Source organism: Mustela nivalis (assembly GCF_964662115.1).
Source record: "Mustela nivalis genome assembly, chromosome: 11".
Taxonomy (NCBI): Eukaryota; Metazoa; Chordata; class Mammalia; order Carnivora; family Mustelidae; genus Mustela; species Mustela nivalis.
In genome coordinates, this window is record NC_139030.1 from 42195266 (window position 1) to 42217357 (window position 22092).

General features: G+C 41.9%; 1 protein-coding gene across 1 annotated transcript in view; it reads left to right on the forward strand.

The window, feature by feature from the left end:
• The window catches only part of PDE11A (phosphodiesterase 11A), a 380751-nt gene that overhangs the window by 296656 nt on the left and 62003 nt on the right, over positions 1-22092 (forward strand). Inside the window, exons 13-14 of the mRNA XM_082689397.1 lie at positions 9915-10024; positions 19198-19288. Of these exons, the coding sequence (XP_082545523.1) occupies positions 9915-10024; positions 19198-19288 (201 nt within the window). The remainder of the gene's footprint in view (positions 1-9914; positions 10025-19197; positions 19289-22092) is intronic.

Here is a 22092-nt window from a genome sequence, read left to right on the forward strand (position 1 = left end):
CTTCTCTCTGGCCACCTCTGAGAGCCCCAATTAGGCACTCCATGCTTTTAGTTGACATTCCCTTTATCCACATTTATTTTATAAAAGAAAAAAAGGCAAAGCCTCACATAATTAAGAACCCGGTGCGCTAATAACCAAACATACAATTGGGCAGAAGGAGAGTCTAATCCATTTCCTCACACAGGAGAGTAACCTCCATAACTCACTTTAAGCGCTGCCATTCATGAGTTATGGGTCATTCCCTTCCTAGTGAAAATAAATTCTCCCGCACCATCAGCCAGAGCTGGGTATTTTTCTTAGGACATGTAAATTGTAAAAGTGTATGAACATAATCATGTCCGGCATTTCAGAGAGCGTATAAGCTCCCGTTCATGGACACAGGCTTGGGAGGAAATGAATGTGGTTTCAGGGCTCTGGCTGCCTCGTTACAATATAGGATTTTTGATTAAAGAGAATTTATTCTTGAGATTTTTACGGTGTTGGTAAACTGCTTAATCTGTCGCTTTGTGTTTTATGACACCAGCCGAGTCCTCCAGGTCAGGGAGACCCGGCAGCAAAGCCGTGGTCATTCATCACAGCCTCCATTCTCCCCGGTTTATAACTTAGTGATGGCCTTTCTGTGGGGCTGGAAACTGGCCCTTCAAGGTGTCAGACTGGGAGCTTTAAAAAGTTTTAATTCTTCGTGAGTCCGGTGTTTAATTTTGGCTTAATGATGGCTAATAAAAATTTGGGTAAGCTTCGAAGAGCCCTCATAATCTTGAAATTCATCAACCTGGCTTCTCATACTTGGAGAGGTCTGTCTCTGCACAATTAATGCTCACGGAGTGATCTGCCTCATTCTCTCTGCTCACAAACCACATACGGTATTATATTCGTGCGCAAGTAATTTATCTTAACGTATAAACCACCTATCTAAACAAGAACAAAAACTCTTTGCCCTCGAAGAATCACAAAGCATGTATATTTTTAGTGTTGAAAGCTCAGTCTTTAAGAATCCAACATGCTTTTTCTTGTTTCTTTTTGAAATACACTGGGTGCTGCGTGCGCACAGATATGTAGTCCTTGTATTATCTGAATTGAAGTAGAAACTTTGTTTTTTTTCCCAGGTCTTATTAAGAGAGCCACCCCGAAATTTCCCTTATACCATTTGTATATCTTTTTACACATTTTATCAAAATGTGAGAGAGGAGCTATTCGGCCAGTTTTTATTTGACTGCATCTGGACATCTTGAGAATGAAATAAAGGGTGTTGACAGATGTTGGAGGTTTGCTTTGAAAGACCCTAGCACACGAGCCAACAAAACAACCCATGCATGTGAATACACAGATGAAACGGGACCAGAAAACCACGGAGCCTGATGAAGTTGGATAATAAAGACATGGGGGTTCATTACAGTATTCTATTTTTTGTACGATTTTAACTTTCCAAAGTGAATTATGGTAATAGGTAGGTTAAAAATTAAGTCGTGGAAGCCATTAAAAAATCACTCCATAAAATTTATTAAAATCAACTCTATTTTTTTCATACATCAAACATTCATTCAACATATGCAATTACACCAGACAGACCACTGAGTTTTGCTCCCTCGCCTATCTCAGACTTACATGGGCAAACAGTTGAACATTACATGAGGGTGAGAGCCCTGGTGTATCCAAAATGTGATGTAGGTTTTACCGTTTGATGACAAGTGCCGTTAGAGGCTTCTGGTTAGAACAGAAAGTATTTTGATGTAGACTGTAAGATTTTCCCAACTCTTAGCTTGATAAGGGAAGGGTCACTATAGATTTAAATCAGTATTCGGCTGCATTTATCTTGAGGAGAAAGAGAGGCAAATTTGATGAAAACTACCCCTGGTCCATTGGATAATTAGACAAACTACAATTGGTTTGTTTTACATTACATGCTTTGGTGAAGGGGACATGTACACATAGTGTTGGATGGTGGTCCCCTAATGGCTGAAAAGGTTCTCGACTCTGGGCCACAAAAATAGGGCTAAAGTGCCTCTTTTCCAGCTTAGCACAGCCAAGCCCTGGCAGATGAAGATTACTGTAAATGCCAAAGGGGTGCGACCATTAAATCCAGATGCTCTGGTTTGTGCAGTAGGGTTTTTTTTTTTTTCCCCAGTAGGGGATTGTGGCTGTGAATTCCTGTTCTCCTCCCCATTGTGTTTTCATCCCCCATCAGCCCTGGTTGGCAGAGGTAGGATCCTGTTTTAAAAAGAAGATAGGCTATGGCATCGAGTAGTGTAAATTTATTCATAAGCACTCTTGGTAAGCCATTGAAATCTGCTTCCATCTGAAAGCTTGAGAAAGTCCTCTGCCTAAACGCATTGCTTGGGAGCAGTTGATTACGTCGATGCCTGTCAGCCTGCTGCTTGGATTTGTATGTTGAGAAATACCCATTCCATCCTGAAGCCAACAAAACAGAGTCCCAAAGAGAAACACGCTGGGCTTGCTGTACGCTCCTTTGGAAGCCAAACACGTGCCTTAACAGCCCTCCCTGCTGGGACCCACCCACAGTAGCCTGTGTGCTCAGTTGGGAGGGTGACTGGAGACACCCTTCTCATAGAACCTTTGGTTCTTGCTTGCAGATCTAAGTTTCACAGATAGACACAGATAGACGATATTTGCGATGAAACCCTCAAAGAGTGCTCTTTGGCTAAAGTAAATTTGATTTTAATAACATATCAAACAAAGGCCCCAGAAAGTGACCCTGCAACACTCTGCACACTGGACATTAAGAAAACCAGAAATCAAATGCTTCTTGTCCAAGTGCTGCATTTGCGCCCCTAGCTCACATCACTTTGAAGTTGGAGTCATCTATAGGTCCGCTGAGACATGACGGAGATTAGGGACTCTTCTAGAGGGCACTTCCTTGAGAAACCATGGTCTTTTAAACGCCTTGGAATGGTCTGAGCTCTTCTTACCCAGAAAAGAGAGAAAGATGAAAGGGAGAAGAAAGTCTACAAAAACTAATCGTGTTCCCCCTAAACTGGAGTCAGTCCAATGGGGGCTCTCTTTAGTGCCCAGCTGTCAGCATCGTGGAGTAATATTCGGAGCCAAGAACTTTCAGTTTGGAATTTCTATGACCATTAGGAATTCCTACTACATCACTGGTTTCCCTTCCTCTTAGTCTGCCACCTGCTAGATTTTGAAATTAACAGGAAGAACTCGGGAAATCCCTCATCATTCAGTACGTCCGACACAGACGTGCAAAATCTGATGTGAAGGCAGAAATGTCTGGCATCACTCTCTCAGCTTGCCAGGCTGGAGTTGAACACACGACGAAGGGGCTTGTGGTCCATAATCTACCTTTTCCAGAAACCGAGCAGGGGTGGCTGACCTCTTCCAACAGTACTCTCTCCAAAAAAGCTCAGCCAGTGCTGTGATGGTTTCTCTCTAGAAAAGGGACCTTCACAGCTCTGCTTGGGCTGGCCAGGGTCATGCCTGTCTTCCTCCAAGCTCTCTTTCTCGTGCCTGGAGCAGTACACTGCTTCATAAGTATTTGCTCAATGAATTGATGAATGAACGGACACTTTTCAGGGTGTTAGTGCTTCCCTAATGCCTACCATGGAGAAAATGCTTAGTTAATATTTGCTCGATGAATAGATGAGTGAATGATACTTGCGAGGTTGTCACTATTTTATTCCAGGGTAGGAGAGTTTGATGAAACATGGGCTTATTCCTAAAACAATAAAGAATTTACATACACACACGCACATATATTATGTATATTTTATATATGTTATATATAACATATCATATATTATTTCATTATATATTTAATTATATATATATTATTCTAATGCATAAATATTTTTTAATGGAAATTTTGGACACACAGGAAAATTTTCAAGTCAACTGTGACTTGAAAATTACTGGTAACATTTTGTTGTCCCGACAGTCCTTTTTTTATGCATGTATTGAGTAAAGTTAGGATGTTACATATAAACCATTGTATCTTTCTTTTCTCTCCAAACCTCATTTGTACGCCACTATTTATGATCAGTTCCCTCTTGATGCGTCAGAGCTCATGGTTAGGGGTGAGATGTCCAGTGGCTCTGTGGTATCTGGCTATCAGCACTCAAGAATAGCAGCATCTGTGGAATAAAGCACGCCTCAGTCGATCCTTTAAAGCCATGTCATCTAACACTGTATCATCACGAGAGTGCTTAAAAGCCTCCTAACCACACCCACGCCCTCACGTTAGAGAGCTGAATATCGGAGTGGATGAGAACACCCTCGGGAGACAGGTTGCCTGAGCTCCGATCCACCTCTGTTACACTCTAACAGTGCATTTCGGAGCCTCAGTATCCTCATCAGTAAAATGAGAGATAATAGCATCTCCCTTGGAGTATTCTTATAAGGATTCAGTGAGTTACTGGATTCGAAGTATGTAGAACAGTGCCTGGTGTTCACTCAGCACTGAAGAATTGTTAACTACTCTCAACGTTGTCCCAAGCCTTTTCTCATATATGAAATCATTATCCCCAACACCAGTGGCTTGATATACAATAAGCACTTAATAACATTTGTTAAGTGAGTGAATCCTCCATAGCACCATCTAGATTGTGTTGATATCATGGCTCTTGTTTTTTAGACCTCTTTGGATTCTACAGAGTGGCAAAGCTGCAGTCCTCTTTCTCTGCCCATGATTTCCTCCACTCACTATTGGGGTCAGCTTGGAAATGATAGTATATCCTAGCTGTATATCCTAGATAGTATATCCTAGCATTGGAAATGATAGTATATCCTGGTTGACCAGGTGAGAGGAAATTACTGGGTAGACTAGGATACCCTGTGAATCAGTCTTATTGTCTGGGTTCTTTGGATGCTGGTGATTATGTGCTTTGGTGGCTGGGAGTAGGATTATCCCAGCTTATGTTTTAGCCCAAGGAAGGACAATGGCCGGAAGCCTGCTCAGAGGGTAGTCACAGGCTTTTCTTAAAAGGGTGGTGTGAGAAGTGGGTCTATATGACTTGACTGTTCCTTCGCTTAAATATAGTGTTTTCGCTGCTTTACATTTTTTATATGGACTGTGAGGGAATACAGGTGAGAAAATAGATTAATATAAAAGTCAGTAAAATCCATAACTATTGGGTCAGGAACAGAAAAGATATAGTTGTATTTGAAAATAAAAGAAGAAAATAGAGTCGGGCATGGGACAGATACATTAAAATGTACTTTCCACTACCACTGTGTTTTCTTTTGAAAGTAGATTATCCTCAGCGGGCAGTTGACGTTTTCTCTTCAACTTGGGTCAGTGTAGGTCTGAATGGAGAGGGCGCGAAGGAAGATGGATGTGGGGGGGAGGGGCGAATGGACACTTACTGGCAGGTGGACACTTTTCAAGCCTGATGATTCTCAGAAACCATTTACCAGGCAGCTTTAAATCACAGTCAAGAGATAGGTGCTGCTTCAGTAATTCAGGTATCACGGTTGAGAGAGGTAAATATGTTCCATGTGACTGCGAGTGTGCTGGACTTCAGGGACTCTTTATTCTGAGGATCTAGAGGTGGGGTCCATGGTCTCTGAACACCATAAACTTATAGAATAATTTCTGGGAAGAGGAGCCATGATTTTTATCAAAGTCTCAAAATTATCCATGATCCAAATAGTTTAAGACCTACATGTGGTTTCCCAAGAAGGGGCAAGGGAGGCGGGGGAGGGGTTGGAAATTGGTGGCATAGAACATTATAGTAAAATATATTCCATCATATTATATAATGGATGAAAACTGATGGCTTAAAAATGACTCGGGATTCTGATCTCGAGCCTATTAGAGGCATTCAGTTTCATCTTCTAATTAAATTTTGAATCTAATTACCTTAATTTAACATTATCCCTATTCTTACTATTCTAATTCATCAGCTCATTCTAATCAATAACATTTTCACAGGCAGAACCTCTGTAAATTTTAGTGCAATTCTATTGTTTTTTACAGCACTGATTTCCACAGTATTCTGGATAATTATGTCATATATTATAGGCTTTGAGAACTTACTTATAATGAGCAGATCCAAACCCAACAAAGCTGACATTCAGTTTCCAAGATGACAGAGATGACATATAAAGACATTTATATTCCTTCTTTCAAAATCACCCCCCAAAAACAAGGAGAACAAGAAATGGATACACATTCTATATGTTATGGAACCATAATATATGGGGACAGCTGGGTGGCTCAGTGGGTTAAGCATCTGCCTTTGGAACCATAATATATGAAGACAGAAAATGGAGAGAGGATGGTTCATAGCTTAGCAAAGAAAAGGAAGATCTACCCAAGTGCCTTCAAGGTGAGGCACTAAAGGAAGTAGTAGTTCACGTGAGAAACATCTCTCCAGAACTTATCAAGGCTCAGGAACTGGAGGCATCAAATAAAATTTTTTTTAATTGAGTGGAGTGGAGTGGAGGGGTGCCAAAAACTCTGAGCCCCCAAGTCTCTACCCCTTCTCCATGTAGTCAGAGGGCTACTCTTACCCTCACTTGCGCAGGAAACCAGAATATTTGCTGGAGAAACTAGGCTCCAGACTTGGGGATACCACCAAAAGAAAAGTTGAGGCAAGGTACACCCTGAAAATGAGAGAATTAAGCAAAAGTCTACATTCTCAAGGATGAGAAAATACAGTTCTCTTTTCTCAAAATGCCAATACCCATGTTTACACCATTTCCAAGCAAGAGATCGGCAAGTTCAGAGAAAATGAGTTTAGATACTGACATTTGGGGATTTCCAACAGAAGAACAGCTGGCCATCTGCTCACCTGGTGGTAAGGCCAGAAATCTGGGCACCACCCGCATGTGCTGGTGTGAGGTAAACATTATAATGCTTTACTCTTATATGAGTAGACACTCAAGGATATCAGGCATTTGGGGGAAACCAGCAAACGCAGAGAAAAGGAGTTCAGAGGAAACAGGCAATTAAGGAGCAGAAGAGAATTTCAGAGGAATTATAATGATTATCTTCCAAAAGATGAGGTGATAACACATCCGTGAGAGAAGAATAGCATGCTATGAGGAAAGGAACAACAGATAAAATGCTTATAAATGATGACTCCTGGAAAGTAAGAGGGGAAAGTCAATATGAGCAACAGAAAACAAGAGACAAGAGTGTAAAGAGATCAATACAGGGAGCCCAACATCCAACCAACTGGAGTTCTGTTCAAATAGGACCCCAAAAAGAGGGGAAAGGAAATTTTTTAAAAAATAAGATTACAAAAACATTGTGCTAAAGAAAAAGAGTCTCCAGGTTGAAAAGCCTCACCAAGCAAAACGACGGAGAAAGAAGTTCTAAACCAAAGCATATCTTTGTGAAATTGCCAAAACCCAGGGATAGAGAGAGGATTCTTTTTTTTAAAAAATTTTTTAGAAGATTTTATTTATTTATTTGACAGACAGAGATCACAAGTAGGCAGAGAGGCAGGCGGGGGGTTGGGGGGTGGGAAGCAGGCTCCCTGCTGAGCAGAGAGCCCAATGCGGGGCTCGATCCCAGGACCCTGGGATCATGACCTGAGCTAAAGGCAGAGGCTTTAACCCACAGAGCCACCCAGGTGCCCCTATAGAGAGGATTCTAAGTGAAAATCAAATAACGTCTGATTTTTAGGAATATGAATTGGACATACTTCTCAAACACAGCTTCGGAAGTAGAAAACAATAGAGCTGTCCTTCAAAATTCTAAGTGGAAATGTTGCAAGCTAGAATTGTGGGAAAGCTAACAACTGAATAGAGAAAGTCATCTTCAATCATGCAAAGCTTCCAAAGTTAGCGCACTCCTCAGTGTTGAAAAGTTAACACCCTTTCTCATGCAGCCACTGGCAGATTTGCTCCTGCGAAATGAGGGAGGAACTGAGGAAGGAGAGAGGTTGGGATGCAGGGGTCAACCTCAGGAGAGGAAAACTGGCAGCCCACCGAGAATCCAGAACAAAGGGAAGGACCAGGCTACCGCCGGGAGTCCCCAGGACAGGAAGGCATTGAAGAAACACCGTGACCCTTTGGAGAGCTGTGTAGAATGTGAGAAGACTTCGATGTTCGAGGAAATCTTAACTCCAGGAAATAAAAACATTTACATCAGAAAGGAAACAATCCTTGGATACATGTTAGCTCAGTCATGAATATTTATGGAATGTGACTCTGGATTGCATTGTGAGTGTGAGAGGGCAAAGAGGAAGGGAAGAGAATTCTCACCCACCACAAGACCAAGACATCAGTGTTCAAGGGGAAACTGGCAGCTGGATGCTGGGAATTTGCCCACCTCTGCCACATACTAGCTGTGAGTCCCTGGGAACATTACTTAGCTTCTCTGTGCCTCAATTTCCTCATCTATACCTGGGGATAACAGTGGTTCCTACCTCACAGGGCTGTGGTGAGAATTCAGTCAATGAAACAGCTGCAGAGCTCTTAGGACAATGTCAGCAGGGAGGAAGGACTATATACATACTTGATGAATAACCAAGTGCCATTAATATGGACATACTATCTAGAAATACGGTAGGAAATAACTACCAAATTCGATAAAGGAAAGATTAGGTGCCTTTGGGAATCCAGAAGAGGGAAGGGTGAGAGACTGCTGGTTTTGATTCGAAGCCTCTTACCATGATTTGATTTTTGTTTTTTTAACTAGTCAGGTAATACTTCAAGTAAAATAAAATTAACTTAAAATGAACGGCCAACTCCAAATTTTAAAACAAAGGGGCGCACACAGCTTTGATAGGGGCTATTTAACCCCTGCCCCCAACAATTTATAAACACTCCCATTTGCTATGCTAGGGAAATTATGTGTATTTCTAAATGTAGCAGGGGACCCAACTTAATTTTTTAAAAATAAAATTGTCAACACAGAAACTCACTGTTCAGTTATTTCTGCAATAAAAATATAATTAATTAAAAAACAAAGTTTTCATTGCTCTAAAGAAGTGTCTTACAGATACTATCTAGGGGCCCAAGGTTTGGGGATAAAACATACATGGAAAAGGAAGCAATGTGAACCCTACTTTCCCCTCCTCCTGCCCTCTGATAAAGATTTTAATAAGTAATGAAATGGAAGACTTAACTAAGTAAAAAGGGGAAAACATAAAGGCTTTGGGTCAAGAAAATGCGTGGACTTGTGTTTCCAGAGGCTCACTTCCTCTTCTAAACTAACCGAAGGACGAAGGACGGCAGGAATCAACAAGCGTTGGTTCCCTAATAACATCACACTGCTCCCCAAAGACCTCACACCCAGCCTACGCATTCTGCAAGCATGTTACCAGAGGCTTAGAAGAAAAAGATCCCATGCAATAACACTCCACCCGATCCTCAATCTGTGTTGCCTAATCCTCTGCCAAATCCTGGTTTTCAAGACGTACCCTGCCTGCCTCATTTAAATTTAATCTGTCCTCCAACCTATTATGAGTTAAATTAGTCACAAGGTAAGTTGTAGAATATTATGTAGCAATTCGAGTAGCTCTAAGTTCCTTCTTTTAATATGTACATAAAAGGTGTTTTCTGTTGCCTGCCTTGGAGTGGCCACTGGTGGGTGTAGCTTTCACTTCTCGATTCACAGCCCTCTTTTCTCCTCGTGCGAGATGCTCATCATTGCCATGTAGAATCACAAAACACATTTTGCTCTGGGCCACTGCCAAAACGTCACTGTATCTGGATAGCACAGGCTCTTCTCTAAAAAGGGAACAAATAGTCTGAACTGTGTCCTGGTGTGCCGGGGTGGGCCACTACGACATCTAGCTAATTCATCACTAGCTAGTGGGGACCTTAGTCTGTGCAACTGACCACCCAACTGACTGTCATCGAAGGGGGTGGCAGTTAATCATTTCCTTAAATGATGTGCGTATGAAAACAGAGCTGATTGCTGCTCGGGGGACGAACCTTATCCATCCTCCGTGCCCCAAGGAGTGACTGGTGCCATTTTCCCTTCTTCCCAGACCGCAGGGTTTCAAGAGATTCTGACCGAGGTGGAAATTTTAGCGGTGATTGTGGGATGCCTGTGTCATGACCTCGACCACAGGGGAACCAACAATGCCTTCCAAGCTAAGTAAGTGTTCTAATTGTTGTTATTTTAATGCATTTGCCTTTCTGTTCAGAGCCAAAGGTGACGAGTGCTAAAGAGTCAAGCATTAATTTCTGGCATCGGAGGCCAAGGCCACGCAGGCTTGGGTGTGCATGTCACGGGGCTCATCTATCTTTATAATTCCCTATTCTTCTTTTAATTGCAAATTTGCCCTTCATGTCATGCTTGTTGATTTGGTCTGTCTCTGTTGACCTCAGTCAGATAACAAAGCTCAGATTTTAAAGGGCCTTTTTTTTTTCCCCCTCCCAGAGTATTTGCCTTCATGGCATTATAAGCATCTTGGACTTGCTACTCTCAAAATCAGGTTTTGAGACTATTAAAATAAAAGTGGTCTTAGGAAATTTTATGAAGCAAAATATCTTTCTTCACCCAATAGAATCTCTTGCAGTTTCTTCAATGGTGGGTGTTGTATAAACTTGCAGTGAAGTAAAGCGACGTGAGGAAGAGGGTCTCTGTGGCTCTCATCCCTCCCCCCCCACAGAAAGGTGAGAAACAAACAAAGGATTTCATCAGGACTGGGGATGTGCGAACACTTAATGAGCACGGACAGATTGATCTGCCCCTAAGCAGTGTGGACCGGTCAACACAACTGTTGCTTGGTAGCTCACGCTGTGGCCAAGGCTATAGAATGTATGGGTGCTGGAAATAAAACCAAAACCCCACTCTCCCAACTTACATTGAGGGTCTAGTTTCGATATTCTTTTTATTCTCTGTTTGCAAACAAAATGATATGTGAGTTCCATCTCTGGAGCAAAAAGTTTGGGGCTGGAGAAGTTAAGGAAGTCTTCAACAAAGAAGTAAGTTAACTGAGAGATGACTGATTTCAAAGCCCCCAAACAGGTCTACCGCCACAGTATGAACGTGAATAGGCCATTGGAGGTCAACAGCACACCAGTCTCTTTGTCTGAGGCCTGGCAGTCCTGGCACCTTGCCTTTACTCCTGATCGAGCAAATGAATTTTTATCTTACACACTTCTCTATGCATCCTGGATGCTATCATAGCCCATCGCTTTGACCCTCTCTTCTCAGCAGGTTACGATTTCTTGACCCTCTTAACCTTCTGTGACATCTACTTTGCAAAAACTCAGCCCCAGTTCAATCAAACAATTCTACTTCTTGCTCCTCTACCTAGACTTTTAAATGCTTTAGGAGAAAATGTCACAGTTGTGAGAGTCTGAGACATACCAAATATATATTGTCCCAACCCAGGTGGCGGCTCTGTGTTCCCCCGATCTTTCTGCATCCTGAACCAGCTCCGTCCCCCACCGCCCTTAGCAGTTATATGTACCAAACTGTTCTCCCTTCCTAAACCACCTCCTGTCTACCACCACCCCCGCACCACTCAGCAGGTCACCTTGCCTCCTCCTTCACCGAGGAAATTGAGGCCATCAATTGAGCACTCCCTCAATTTCCTCCCCTGCCATGTAGAAACTTATCTGTCTGGCCCCATCCTTTCATCCTTCTCTCCTATCTCAGCCAAAGGGCTGTGCTGCCTCCTCTCTGAGGCTAATCCCTCGACCTCAGCTTTGGGTGCCTTCCTTGCTCTCTCCTGCGGGACCCCACTCAATCAATCTTCTTTTCTCTGCCTTGTGTCTGCTTCCCCTTCCTACTAGTGCTCAGCATCCTGTTAATGTGAATGATTCTCCCCCATCTTGAAGAAGACACCTCAATCCCCACTTCTCCTTCTGGCGTCCATTCTCTTTCTATTCCTTTCTTTCCAGTCAGGCTTCTTGGAGAGTTGCCTGTTCATTGTCTTCACTTCCTCAACCCCTGTCTTCCACATGACTTCTAGTGCCACCTTACCCGGGGAGGCCACCAATGGCCACTTTTCCCAAAGCTGAGGGACACTCTTTCTGTCCTTCTTTCTTGGCCCTTCTTGCCCTCAGGAACATTTTACCACTCCCTCCTTCTGAGAGCGTTCTTCCTATTGGAGTCCCCCACTTCCCTCAGAATCAGTCTTTCCCTCTCCCTTTTCCTCTATCCCAGTGAATGGCAGCACCAGAAATCCACAAGGCACCACAATCTTCTCCTTAGCACCCCTCAAGGTCCACATCTTTGCATCCTTATTGTAACCGTTGCTTCTTCCTGTCCATCCTGGATTGCTACAACAAGCAGCCCAACTTCCCTCCTCCAATCTTCCTCCTCCCTGACACTCTAGAAAAATCTTTGTAATTCACAAAACTGACTAGATCACTCTCCTGCTTAAAAGACATTCACTGGCTCCCAGTGACTTTCAGGGTAATATTCATTTGCTTGGGTTAGCCCCTGAAGGTCCTGTTCAACTGGGCTCCTGCCCATTTTCCCGGCCCAACAGCCCTTTCCCCCCCACTCCCATCAGCTCATCAGTGTTCCAGACACAGGGACTGTTGGAGTGCTCGAGGGGGTTCTGCTTAGTCACCTCTTTGCTCCCCAATATGCTGCTTCCCTTGCCTGTAATGCCCTTCTCCTTTCCCCAAAACTCCTCTGAAAGCATCACCCTCTGGGTTTTATCCCTGAGGTGCCATCCCCTTGTCAATTTTCTGTGCCCACTTAATGCTCTCTGCTTTTTCAAAAGTGTGCATCTCACTACATTTAAATTGCTGATTTACCGCTGTGTTTTCCTTCTTCTTGAGTACCTGTGATGAATAACAAGTACCAGGAGCATAAGAAACACACAAGGAATGTTTGATGAGTGAATAAATGAATGATGAATGTATAAATGGATGAGATTTATTTTAACTAATTTAACTATTTTAACATAGCTCAATAAAGTTTCCTGATTTCTTAAACAAGTATAATCTTTTATAGATTATTATAAAACATAGTTTTTATACACATAGGTTTGATGTTGCACTAAAGACAATAGTGTCCCTGGGGCCTACTGAAGCGTAAACTGAGTATACTCTCATTACAGGTTCTGACAACTCCTTATGTTTGAATTCCTGTGTCTGCATTTCATTATTTTTTAGGATGCCTCTCTCTCTTGGGTCAATGGCGTCATTGTCAGCATATCTTCCTTTAGCACCCTCTCTCTAGCCGCCTACCGTTCTGCCACTTATGCATAAAGAAGAGATAAAGGTATTAGAATTATGCTCATTAAACAAGACTGAGCACCTTGTGGGTTCTTTTTAACAGTCAAGTGCACAATACCTGTGCTCAGATACCAATGTCCTTTCCCAGAGAAAGCCTGAGTATCACTGGGAGTGGCAGCCCTTCTTATTAGTTGACCTCTCAGCTCTTTGGACCAAGAATACACAGCAAACTAAAACCCAGCTAATCATATTTTATCTGCCAGGGATTACCATGATCTTGACTCAGTTAGCTGTTGAGTTCTAAGCTGCAGATCTACAGAGGCTTGGCAGCTGTCGGCTACTATTCTGGGAAATCTGTGATGACCACACCAAGAGATAAGAGAAACAAGAAAGGGAATCTGCAGAGAGAAGAGAAGAAAAGTAGGCATTTGGAGAGAAATAGAAAAGAGAGATTGTACATCCCTAGAGAAAGACAGAGAAAAAGCAGACTTGATCCCTCCTTCCCACAGCTCTCCTCCCTTTCCAGGAGACCCAGCCACACTTGGTGATAACTGGGCTCCATCAGAGTTCCTTTTCTCCCTTAATCAACCTTCTCTTTAGTGAAGCGGCTCCAACTGGTTTCTGTTCTTTGCAACTAACAGTACCTGAGACCAAGAGAAGAACTACAGTGTGTTTTTTCCTACCTCCAGTGCTCACCAAAATACTTGTAGGGTAGATATTTTTGTCTCCATTTAACAGGGAGGGCCTGAGCCTCAGGAAAGTAATTAGCTTCACCAGATTCATACACCCAGAATGTGGCAGAATAGTATTCAGACCTGGGCTACCTGATTCCAAAAGCCATTCTTTAACCACTGCATAATACTTTCTTACATGACTTTGTAATACTTATTTGGGGCCTTTGAGCTTCCAGTTTATTGGCTGCTTTGCCATATATGTGAGTTCTGGAAAACTAAAATATATTTTGATATCCAGCAAATCAAGACGCAGAGCCATAAAAAGAAAGACCTGAATGAGACCTTAATAGTCATATTTTTTCAACACCTTAATTTTACAAAGATGGAAACTAAGTTCCCCAATCTCAAGTGACTGATGTGAGATTAAACAACTTTCGGTATATGAAATAGGTATCAAGTTGATGATATTCAACTTATTAAGTTGATGAACTCAATTTTTTTTTTGCATCCTCATACCACATGATCAAATCTACCCATTCCAAGATATTCTGACGTGTTTCCTCGAGACAATTATTCTTGTACACGATTTACCAACTCACAGGATGTCCATTAGCCCTGCTTCTACCAAAGCGAGTCACTCTTGAACCCAACCTCGGTTAAAATTTCCTTCAACAGTGAATACTGAAAGAGACATTTTACATCATGGGGAAGGGACTACCTTTTCATTGATTGGAATAAGACTTATTCAGTAAGCATGCCCTTGTTTAGAAAAGCCCTAAGAAGAAATCTAATCCTTATTTCCTTTGTTATTCCACAATAATTGAGTGCTTTTTTTGTGTGGAAGGCTCTGTGCTAGGCATTGTGGGAGACATAAAGAAGTATAACCAACAATCCCTTCCCTTAAAGTAGTTACAGTATAATTCCAACCTTTCAAGTGATTTGGAAATGGTATTTGAATGCACCAGTTATTATGTGGCAAAGCATACAGTACCTTTTATTCATATATAAGGCTATAAACAGGAGACATTTAGCAAGGGACAAATTACTATATAAAATGCAAAATGCCTCTACAATAAAAAGTTGTGACTTTAGTCATAACACAGTATGATTTATTCTCTTAGCCTTTCTGATGAGTGAACCTTTGCATTTTCATATTTTATTCTTAATTCTTAAGTATTGGAGCACAGGCAGTGAATGATCAATAGGCAGAGAGGGCGGCCATCCCACCATGCTTGGCAAGTGCTCTGCGAACACCTCTCTCCTGTTTTCTCCAGGGACCGTCTTTCCCACTCATCCCCCTCTCCATTACAGCTGCCCCCGATGATTAAATATCAGTACTGAGCAGCTTTGTAGTATATTCTCCTAGGAGACTTCTTCTATTCATTTCTAGCATAATCTCTTATACTCATTTATTGGGAATGAAAACCCATCTTGTCGCTTTCGGCCAGGTCCCAGAAGTGAAATCCTGGGGCACATTAATCTGCCATGACAGCCTAATCCCATTCCTCACCACCTCCCAGCAATTCTCAATTTCCTAATTACCTTTCATAGTTTTCCTTTTAAAACTTTCCCATAAGCCATGGACACACACTTCCATCACATCTCTCTTTCAAAGAATATGCACGTCTAGCAAACTTACACATGTTTTTGCCAGTTTTGCTCCCTGGGCTAAGTGCTGAATGCCTGTAGGGAAAGAATTTTCACTTCAACTTTTCTTTTTAATAAGTCTCTCCTTGGTGTGTCACCTATCCAGAAATGAGAAACTTCAGTACGTCGGGATGACCTAATCAATAAAGAGCTTCATGAATAATCACATGTATAAATATTCCTGTGCTTCTGGGATTTGGATATACAATATGGGTATCCACAATTTGGAGATATATAGAGCTCCATAATTTGGATATGTAATATTTTTGTAATTACATTGTGCGTGCCCCAGAGCTCTTATACGATGGATATACTTACCATAGACAATTAAAATGAGGGCTGGAGTTAAGGTTCATTTTTTTCCATATGCAAATAATGTGGGTATCTTTTCATATTTTATGTGAAAAACTGGAAGTATACCTTGACACTAAATGTATTACATGAAAGACATGGCTTCTTTTAAAAAATGGTTTTATGACAAAGTAAGATTGGTTAATACCGCATATGATGTCCCCCCCTGCCAGATCAGTGTACTTTCACATACTGACACCACTGGGAAATCCTACAATTAAGAAAAAGAGAGAACTTAACTTTTTAAACTCAGCATTTTCCAAATATATTTGACCATAGGACCTTTTTCATTTCTGCCCATATGCCATTTCATATTTCAAAGAATATTCTGCAGACTACTTTTTGATAAGGTATATATATCCTAACAGATGCATTTTATTTTTGGCCACTTACATCAAATTTAATGTGTATGGGCTTCACTCCTATGGCCTAGGAGGTTCATAGCCTAGTGGCAGGTAAGGCAACACCCTCAGTGAGACTTGGCCTGAGAGAAAAAGCACCATGAGGTTTTGCAGTCTTAGAAAAACTGACAAAGACCAAATCTGGTAGTGTAAACCAAGGGTCTACATGGAAATGGAAGTATTCTTGCTTTTATGATTTTACTCTAGGAAACAAAGTGGGTTTGGTCTCATGCTCTACTTCATGAACGCTAAGACGGCACCTTGCTTGCAAAAAGATGAGCAGTATTAGAGCAGGTCCAATCAGAGAAATTCTCCTGCACAACTAGAGGGACTGTGAGCTTCCTGAGGGCAAGAGCCAAGTCTTATCTATCTCTGTACTCCGCACACCTGCAGCCTGGCATTGGGAGAGTCATCAATACTTGATGGGTGAATGAATGATAGATGAATGAATGAACCACAATGTCTTCCTCCACTTTTTGTAGCCTTAGTCGGCTTCAGCTGCAAAATCTACATATTTTTGTGATGAACTCAGTATTGTGTGGGAGTCCAGAGAATGTAAGATGCAATTACAAGGGGAACAAAGAGGGAGGCTGCTGCAGAGATGCTCAGACTGGGGACAGTCACATGGCTGCATTTCCACAAATGCCCAAGAGGACATCTGATTGAGTTTGGCACTCAGAAGCCCTGTGGATCTGGAGAAGAGGGAGAGGAGACACTGGAGCATTTCTAATAAGGTGTCCCCTGGTGGAGGGAGGAAACATCCCAGTCATCCTGAAAAAAGAAAATATAAAGTAATCTGTGATCCTCTAGCTGGTTTAACTTTTGCGAGGTCTGCTAAACCAACATGATAAAGGAAGAGAGAATATGTTGCATCATGACCTTAGCCTGTGTCAATGACTGTTATCAGGATTCACATTACTAAGTGAGGGGCATCTGGGCATGGCTGGCAAATAGAAACAAATCACAAGAATCTGAGCTTGTGGTTAGCAGTTATACAAGTAGAATTCTCCATTAAATTTTGAAATCTTCTTTCATTGATAACAACCACCTTGGCAAAAATGGAGACTCAGTAGCAGAAATGAGAAAGTTATCTTTCTCATGATGCAATGAGAAGAAATTTACAAGCTTGGATTCCAGGCCAGAACTGGTACCCGCCAGCTGTGTGGCTTTGGAAAAGTTGTATAACTTCTCTGAGCCTAGGTTTCCTCCTTTGTAAAATGAGAAAAATTACTCTTATTTCATGGTGGTTGTCAGGACTAGATGAAATGACATAGTAAGTCGTTATTATGTTGCCTAATGTATGATAGGTAGGTACTCATGATAGTTATATTATTAATAACATTATTACAAAATATGCTAACACACTTTTTACTGTCAACTTTCCAGTTCAAACTAAATCTCTAGCCACACCACTGTAAGCTTATTAGCCAAGCAGCTAATTTTTTTAAGTACCTGTTCCATGCCAGGTAACTGGATGTGACATGCACATAGGACCTCCTAGAACTTCAAAAACCAAAACAAAGGCATACAGTGAACACTTTGAAAAATGTATTTTCATAAAAATGACCTGTGATAGAAAATACTAACTAAAACTAAATATTAATTAATCATTGACGATTACGATTAGCCCAAAAAATTTTCACTTATTTAATGATACAGATTAAGGTAAGATTAAAAGAAATAACACACACTTGATTAAAACCTAATTCCCTCCTTACCAACTGTATTCATAATAATCCCTGTGGAACTCTGTGTTTCCCCCAACATGTGGTCAGCTTTGAGTCTTTGCAAGGTCCCTGGGCTCCTGATCTGGCTGGGACCTTGGGCCACTTCACAGTGGAGATGGAAGACAGTTTATGACCAAAATCCTTCACATTGACCAAAAATACAGTTCTTCCTCCTCTCATTAGCAGGGCACACTGTGAGCTATCAATCTCTGACATTTCCAAATAAAAGCCAAATCGCCCTTTTAATGTCCAAACTCTCTAGAATGCGCAGGAAAGAATACAAGGACCGGATGTGTCATTAGAGTCCTGGGACTGCCCTTTAAACTATAGGATTCTCTGGATATCTCTTAGCTCATAAAATGCTCTAATCCCTAATCCACAAGAGCCGGAAATGAACACTCTTGGACATTTCCAATGAACACTTTGGTTAACTGATACTGTTGAGAATTAAATTGTTCTACATAAGCAAGATTTATAGATAATTCAAAATAGTTTTTTCAACTATCAATTAATATTTTCTTTTTTAGAATGGAAATAAATATGGGTTTTAACTGATTTACAGGATTTACTAGACTGCAGTCTACTCCATGTCATGCATTATGATAGGCACTTTCAAATATTTTATTTTATTTTCATAAATAACAGGAGGTAGATAGCATTATCATAATTTTAGAGACAAAGAAACTGAATCCTAAAGCACCCAAGTAATTGTCCAAAGCTATTACCAAGATCCAGGATCTGACTCCAAAACCAGGGAACTTTCCAGAGTTCTACCCTGAGATATAATGGGACTGTGGGCTGGGAAACAGTAGTAGAAGCTTGTCAGCCATATATGTATTGGTTAAATGGCCTCTGCCCAATATTCCCAAGGGTTTTTTCCATGGAGAGTTAAATGCATTTAGTATAAGAGAGTTAGTTGTTCTGGGCCCTCAGAGGTTACATAAGGTTTAGTTCATGAATCGTATCCCCTGAGCTAGAATCATCCACAGCACTTGGCTTGGACCTGGAACACTTTCTATGTTGTTGTGTCATGGGCATTACCTTCCCTTATGACCACATGTCCTGTTCCTTACTAGTCTGTAAATGTCTCCCCAACATGGACTCAGTCTCATTTATTGCTGTATCATCCACAGGCTCTAGCCTAGCACACAGAAGTTTTTCAAAATATTTCCTTCATGGATAAGTGAACTACACAGTTTCCCTGAGAATGTAGATGCTCATGTTCCTGAGCCAAAGCAGGAAAAGCAGTTTGATCCAAAGTACTGGTGTGGGAAAATCAATGGCAGATGGAGGGCCCGGATCACTCACCCTTCTGACCTCTTTCAGGAGCGGCTCTGCCCTGGCCCAACTCTATGGAACTTCTGCTACCTTGGAGCACCACCATTTTAACCACGCTGTGATGATCCTTCAGAGTGAGGTACAGACCCAATATTCTGCTTCCCCCCTTGACAGTAAACCAATAAAATGATGTTTGCCACCTCTTCTTTTCTTTGTAGCATCACAGGTAGATATGGAGAAGAGGGGCACGCTTTTCTAGGCCAAAAGATTGTTTTTCTTGGTGGCTTTAAAAAATTCTTTCAGATGCCTGACCAAGAACCTTATTCAAATTCTTCCTGAGTGGATTCATTTGGGTCTCAGTACCAGTAAGAAGACTTCTCAGACTCACTCAGCAGAGGGGACTGCTTATCTAGCTCGTCACCAGGGCACAGGCTTGCCTTGCTGAAGGAGGACAGAAGCCCACTAACAGAGTGACTCGATCCCAGTAGTGAGGGGCCCAACGTTACCGTTTTGCAAAATCCAAAGCCATTTGAAAAGACGGTAGAAGTAGAAACAGGGTGAGAAAATTACACTTTATTAGCACAATTGAGAAGGCTATAAAAGATAAAAGAACCCAAAATTGCTGGTGGGAGCAGTCTGAAAGTGAGAATTGCAGCTAAACTTGAGACCCTGGGCCAAGGCCATATGCCTTATTTTGTTTCATGTGGCAATGCAGGAGTTGGAAATAGTTGGATTTTTGTACTTTTAGCTCTCCACGGAGAAAAAGAAAAACCACTAACTGACTCTGGCTGAGGCATCTGAGTTTTAAATTGCCAGGAAAGGGTCTGTTTAATTTTCTGCAGGCGTACAGACTTTTTTTTTTTAAGCCAAGAAGGGATCATCTGTTCCCCATTATTTGTCAGTTCTCTAGCTGTGCCATTAATTATTATTATTATCATCATTAAGGCCCTGCTTCGCTGGAATAGCATCATTAAATATGGAGGGGTTTTTTCCTCCAGCCTATCTTGAGAAAGCATGTCTTTTGCAATATCACGAAAGCCTTCTTCGACCCCATAAAGGAGAGTCAGCACTCCGGAACCCAGTGCGGCTGGGGAAGGGCAAACCCGCTGGGGGAGATGTCTTTTCAGTTGGGAATGAAACATCAAAGGTTAGGCTCTCAGCAACTTTGACAGAAACCAGCATCCCAGCATCTGCAGCTCTGGAATTTTCCTAAGTAAGCCGTGTTTTAGCTGAGCGCTGTGGAAGATGGCTGGCAGGAGAGTAAGGAGGAGCTTGGGTGCAGACTGTCTATTCTGTGCTTCTGACCCCCAAAACTGCCCCCACTTCGTAGCAACAGGCACTATAAACAGGGTGTTGGGGTCTCTCAGAAGGTCATTTGTTTGTTTCCTGGGAAAAACAAACCCCACTAACTGAGAATTTGCCTTCCAACAAACAAAACACATTGGCTGGCCCTCACTCCAGGGTTCCCTATGAAGAACAATAATAACGGAACCGCGCCCCTGAGCGACAGGGTGTGTGTGTGGGTCATGGCCTGGCGCTTCCCCCACTTCCCCTTCTGTCCTGCTCCTCAGAAAGGCAAACATGTAGATATCATTATGACCCTGCTTTTCAAACGAGGCAGAGGCTGGCGGAAAGTTGCTCCAGACCTTTCTCCTTCCACATTTGGGTTTACTTTTCATCAATACCACACCCCCCTGAACAGGGAGTAGAAGCAGTATTTCAGGGAGACAAATCTCTTTCAGAAACTAACCCTCGAGGCACCGTAGAAGGTCAATTTACATACAAACAATACTCTGATTATAAATTAGCTATTTTTTTTTTATTAAAGCTTATCTGGCTAGCTTTATCACTATTAGCTGTAAATTTGTCATTTACGACATGTGCTTTAAAATTGGTAAAGCTTGCTCTCTCACAAAATGATCAAGATCCTTGAATTTAGACCAAGTCTCTCCTGAGCGCCACATATTTTTTACTGTAACTTGCTCTTAAAGGTTATATCTCTCTCACCAGGAAATGCTAGATGCACAGGTCTGGATCCTGGTTGACGATTTTTCCATAGTTTCCACCCATTTTCTCCCAGGCCCCCAGCACACCACCCCATGATTGATCCATGGGGCAAAGCTCAGGCAAGAAATCCTGGGCAGAATTATGGCATGGCCTACGTTTAGTTATTTGTCTTCTTCCTAATGGCTGAATTAAGGGTCTGGAAGAGTTAATTTGAAAATTATTATTAATATTGGCCCTGGTCCCAAGTGGAACCAATATACTCTAGTCTTTGAGGAGCGGAGAGTTCACCCAATAAGATAAATTAACTCAGGGAAGGTGATTATCATCTGGTGCCTGGTAAAAACTAATTTGCTAATTGATATTCTGGTTCCCTAAAAGAATTAATTTACCTCCTGGTAGAGAACAGTTTATTCTCAGGCAGTCATTCTGCCCCTTCCTTCTTCAGCATCTTGTGGCTCTCAAACACCGGGTTTAAAGCTCCTCTGGTTCCCGGGCCTCCTGTTTATGAGTTCTTAATTTATGCTAGGAAAACCTGATCAATGAAAAATTCCCTGACTTTCAAAGCAAAGTAAGTGAATTGTCGGTCACTCTACGCAAGGATTTTTTTTCACTTTATAAAAACATGGCAGAACTGTCTCATGAAGCTAAAATACATTTTGATGAAAAGAAATGTGCTTTGCAAAGGTGTGGAGATACAGGTGCAAGTTTTCCTAGGTCAGAGTCCTCTTATCAGTCGCAAGAACTATGCCAAGAACCTACCATATACATTCTAGCTCCTCAGGGATAATGTACTGCGCTCAAACTACCACACACTACATTGGGATGTATCTTCACAATTTCACGCAGGGTTTCTCAGACTCAGCCGTGTTGCCATGCTGGACTAGGTAAATCTTTTCTGTGGGGGCTCTCCTGTGCATTGTGAGACACTAAGCAGCA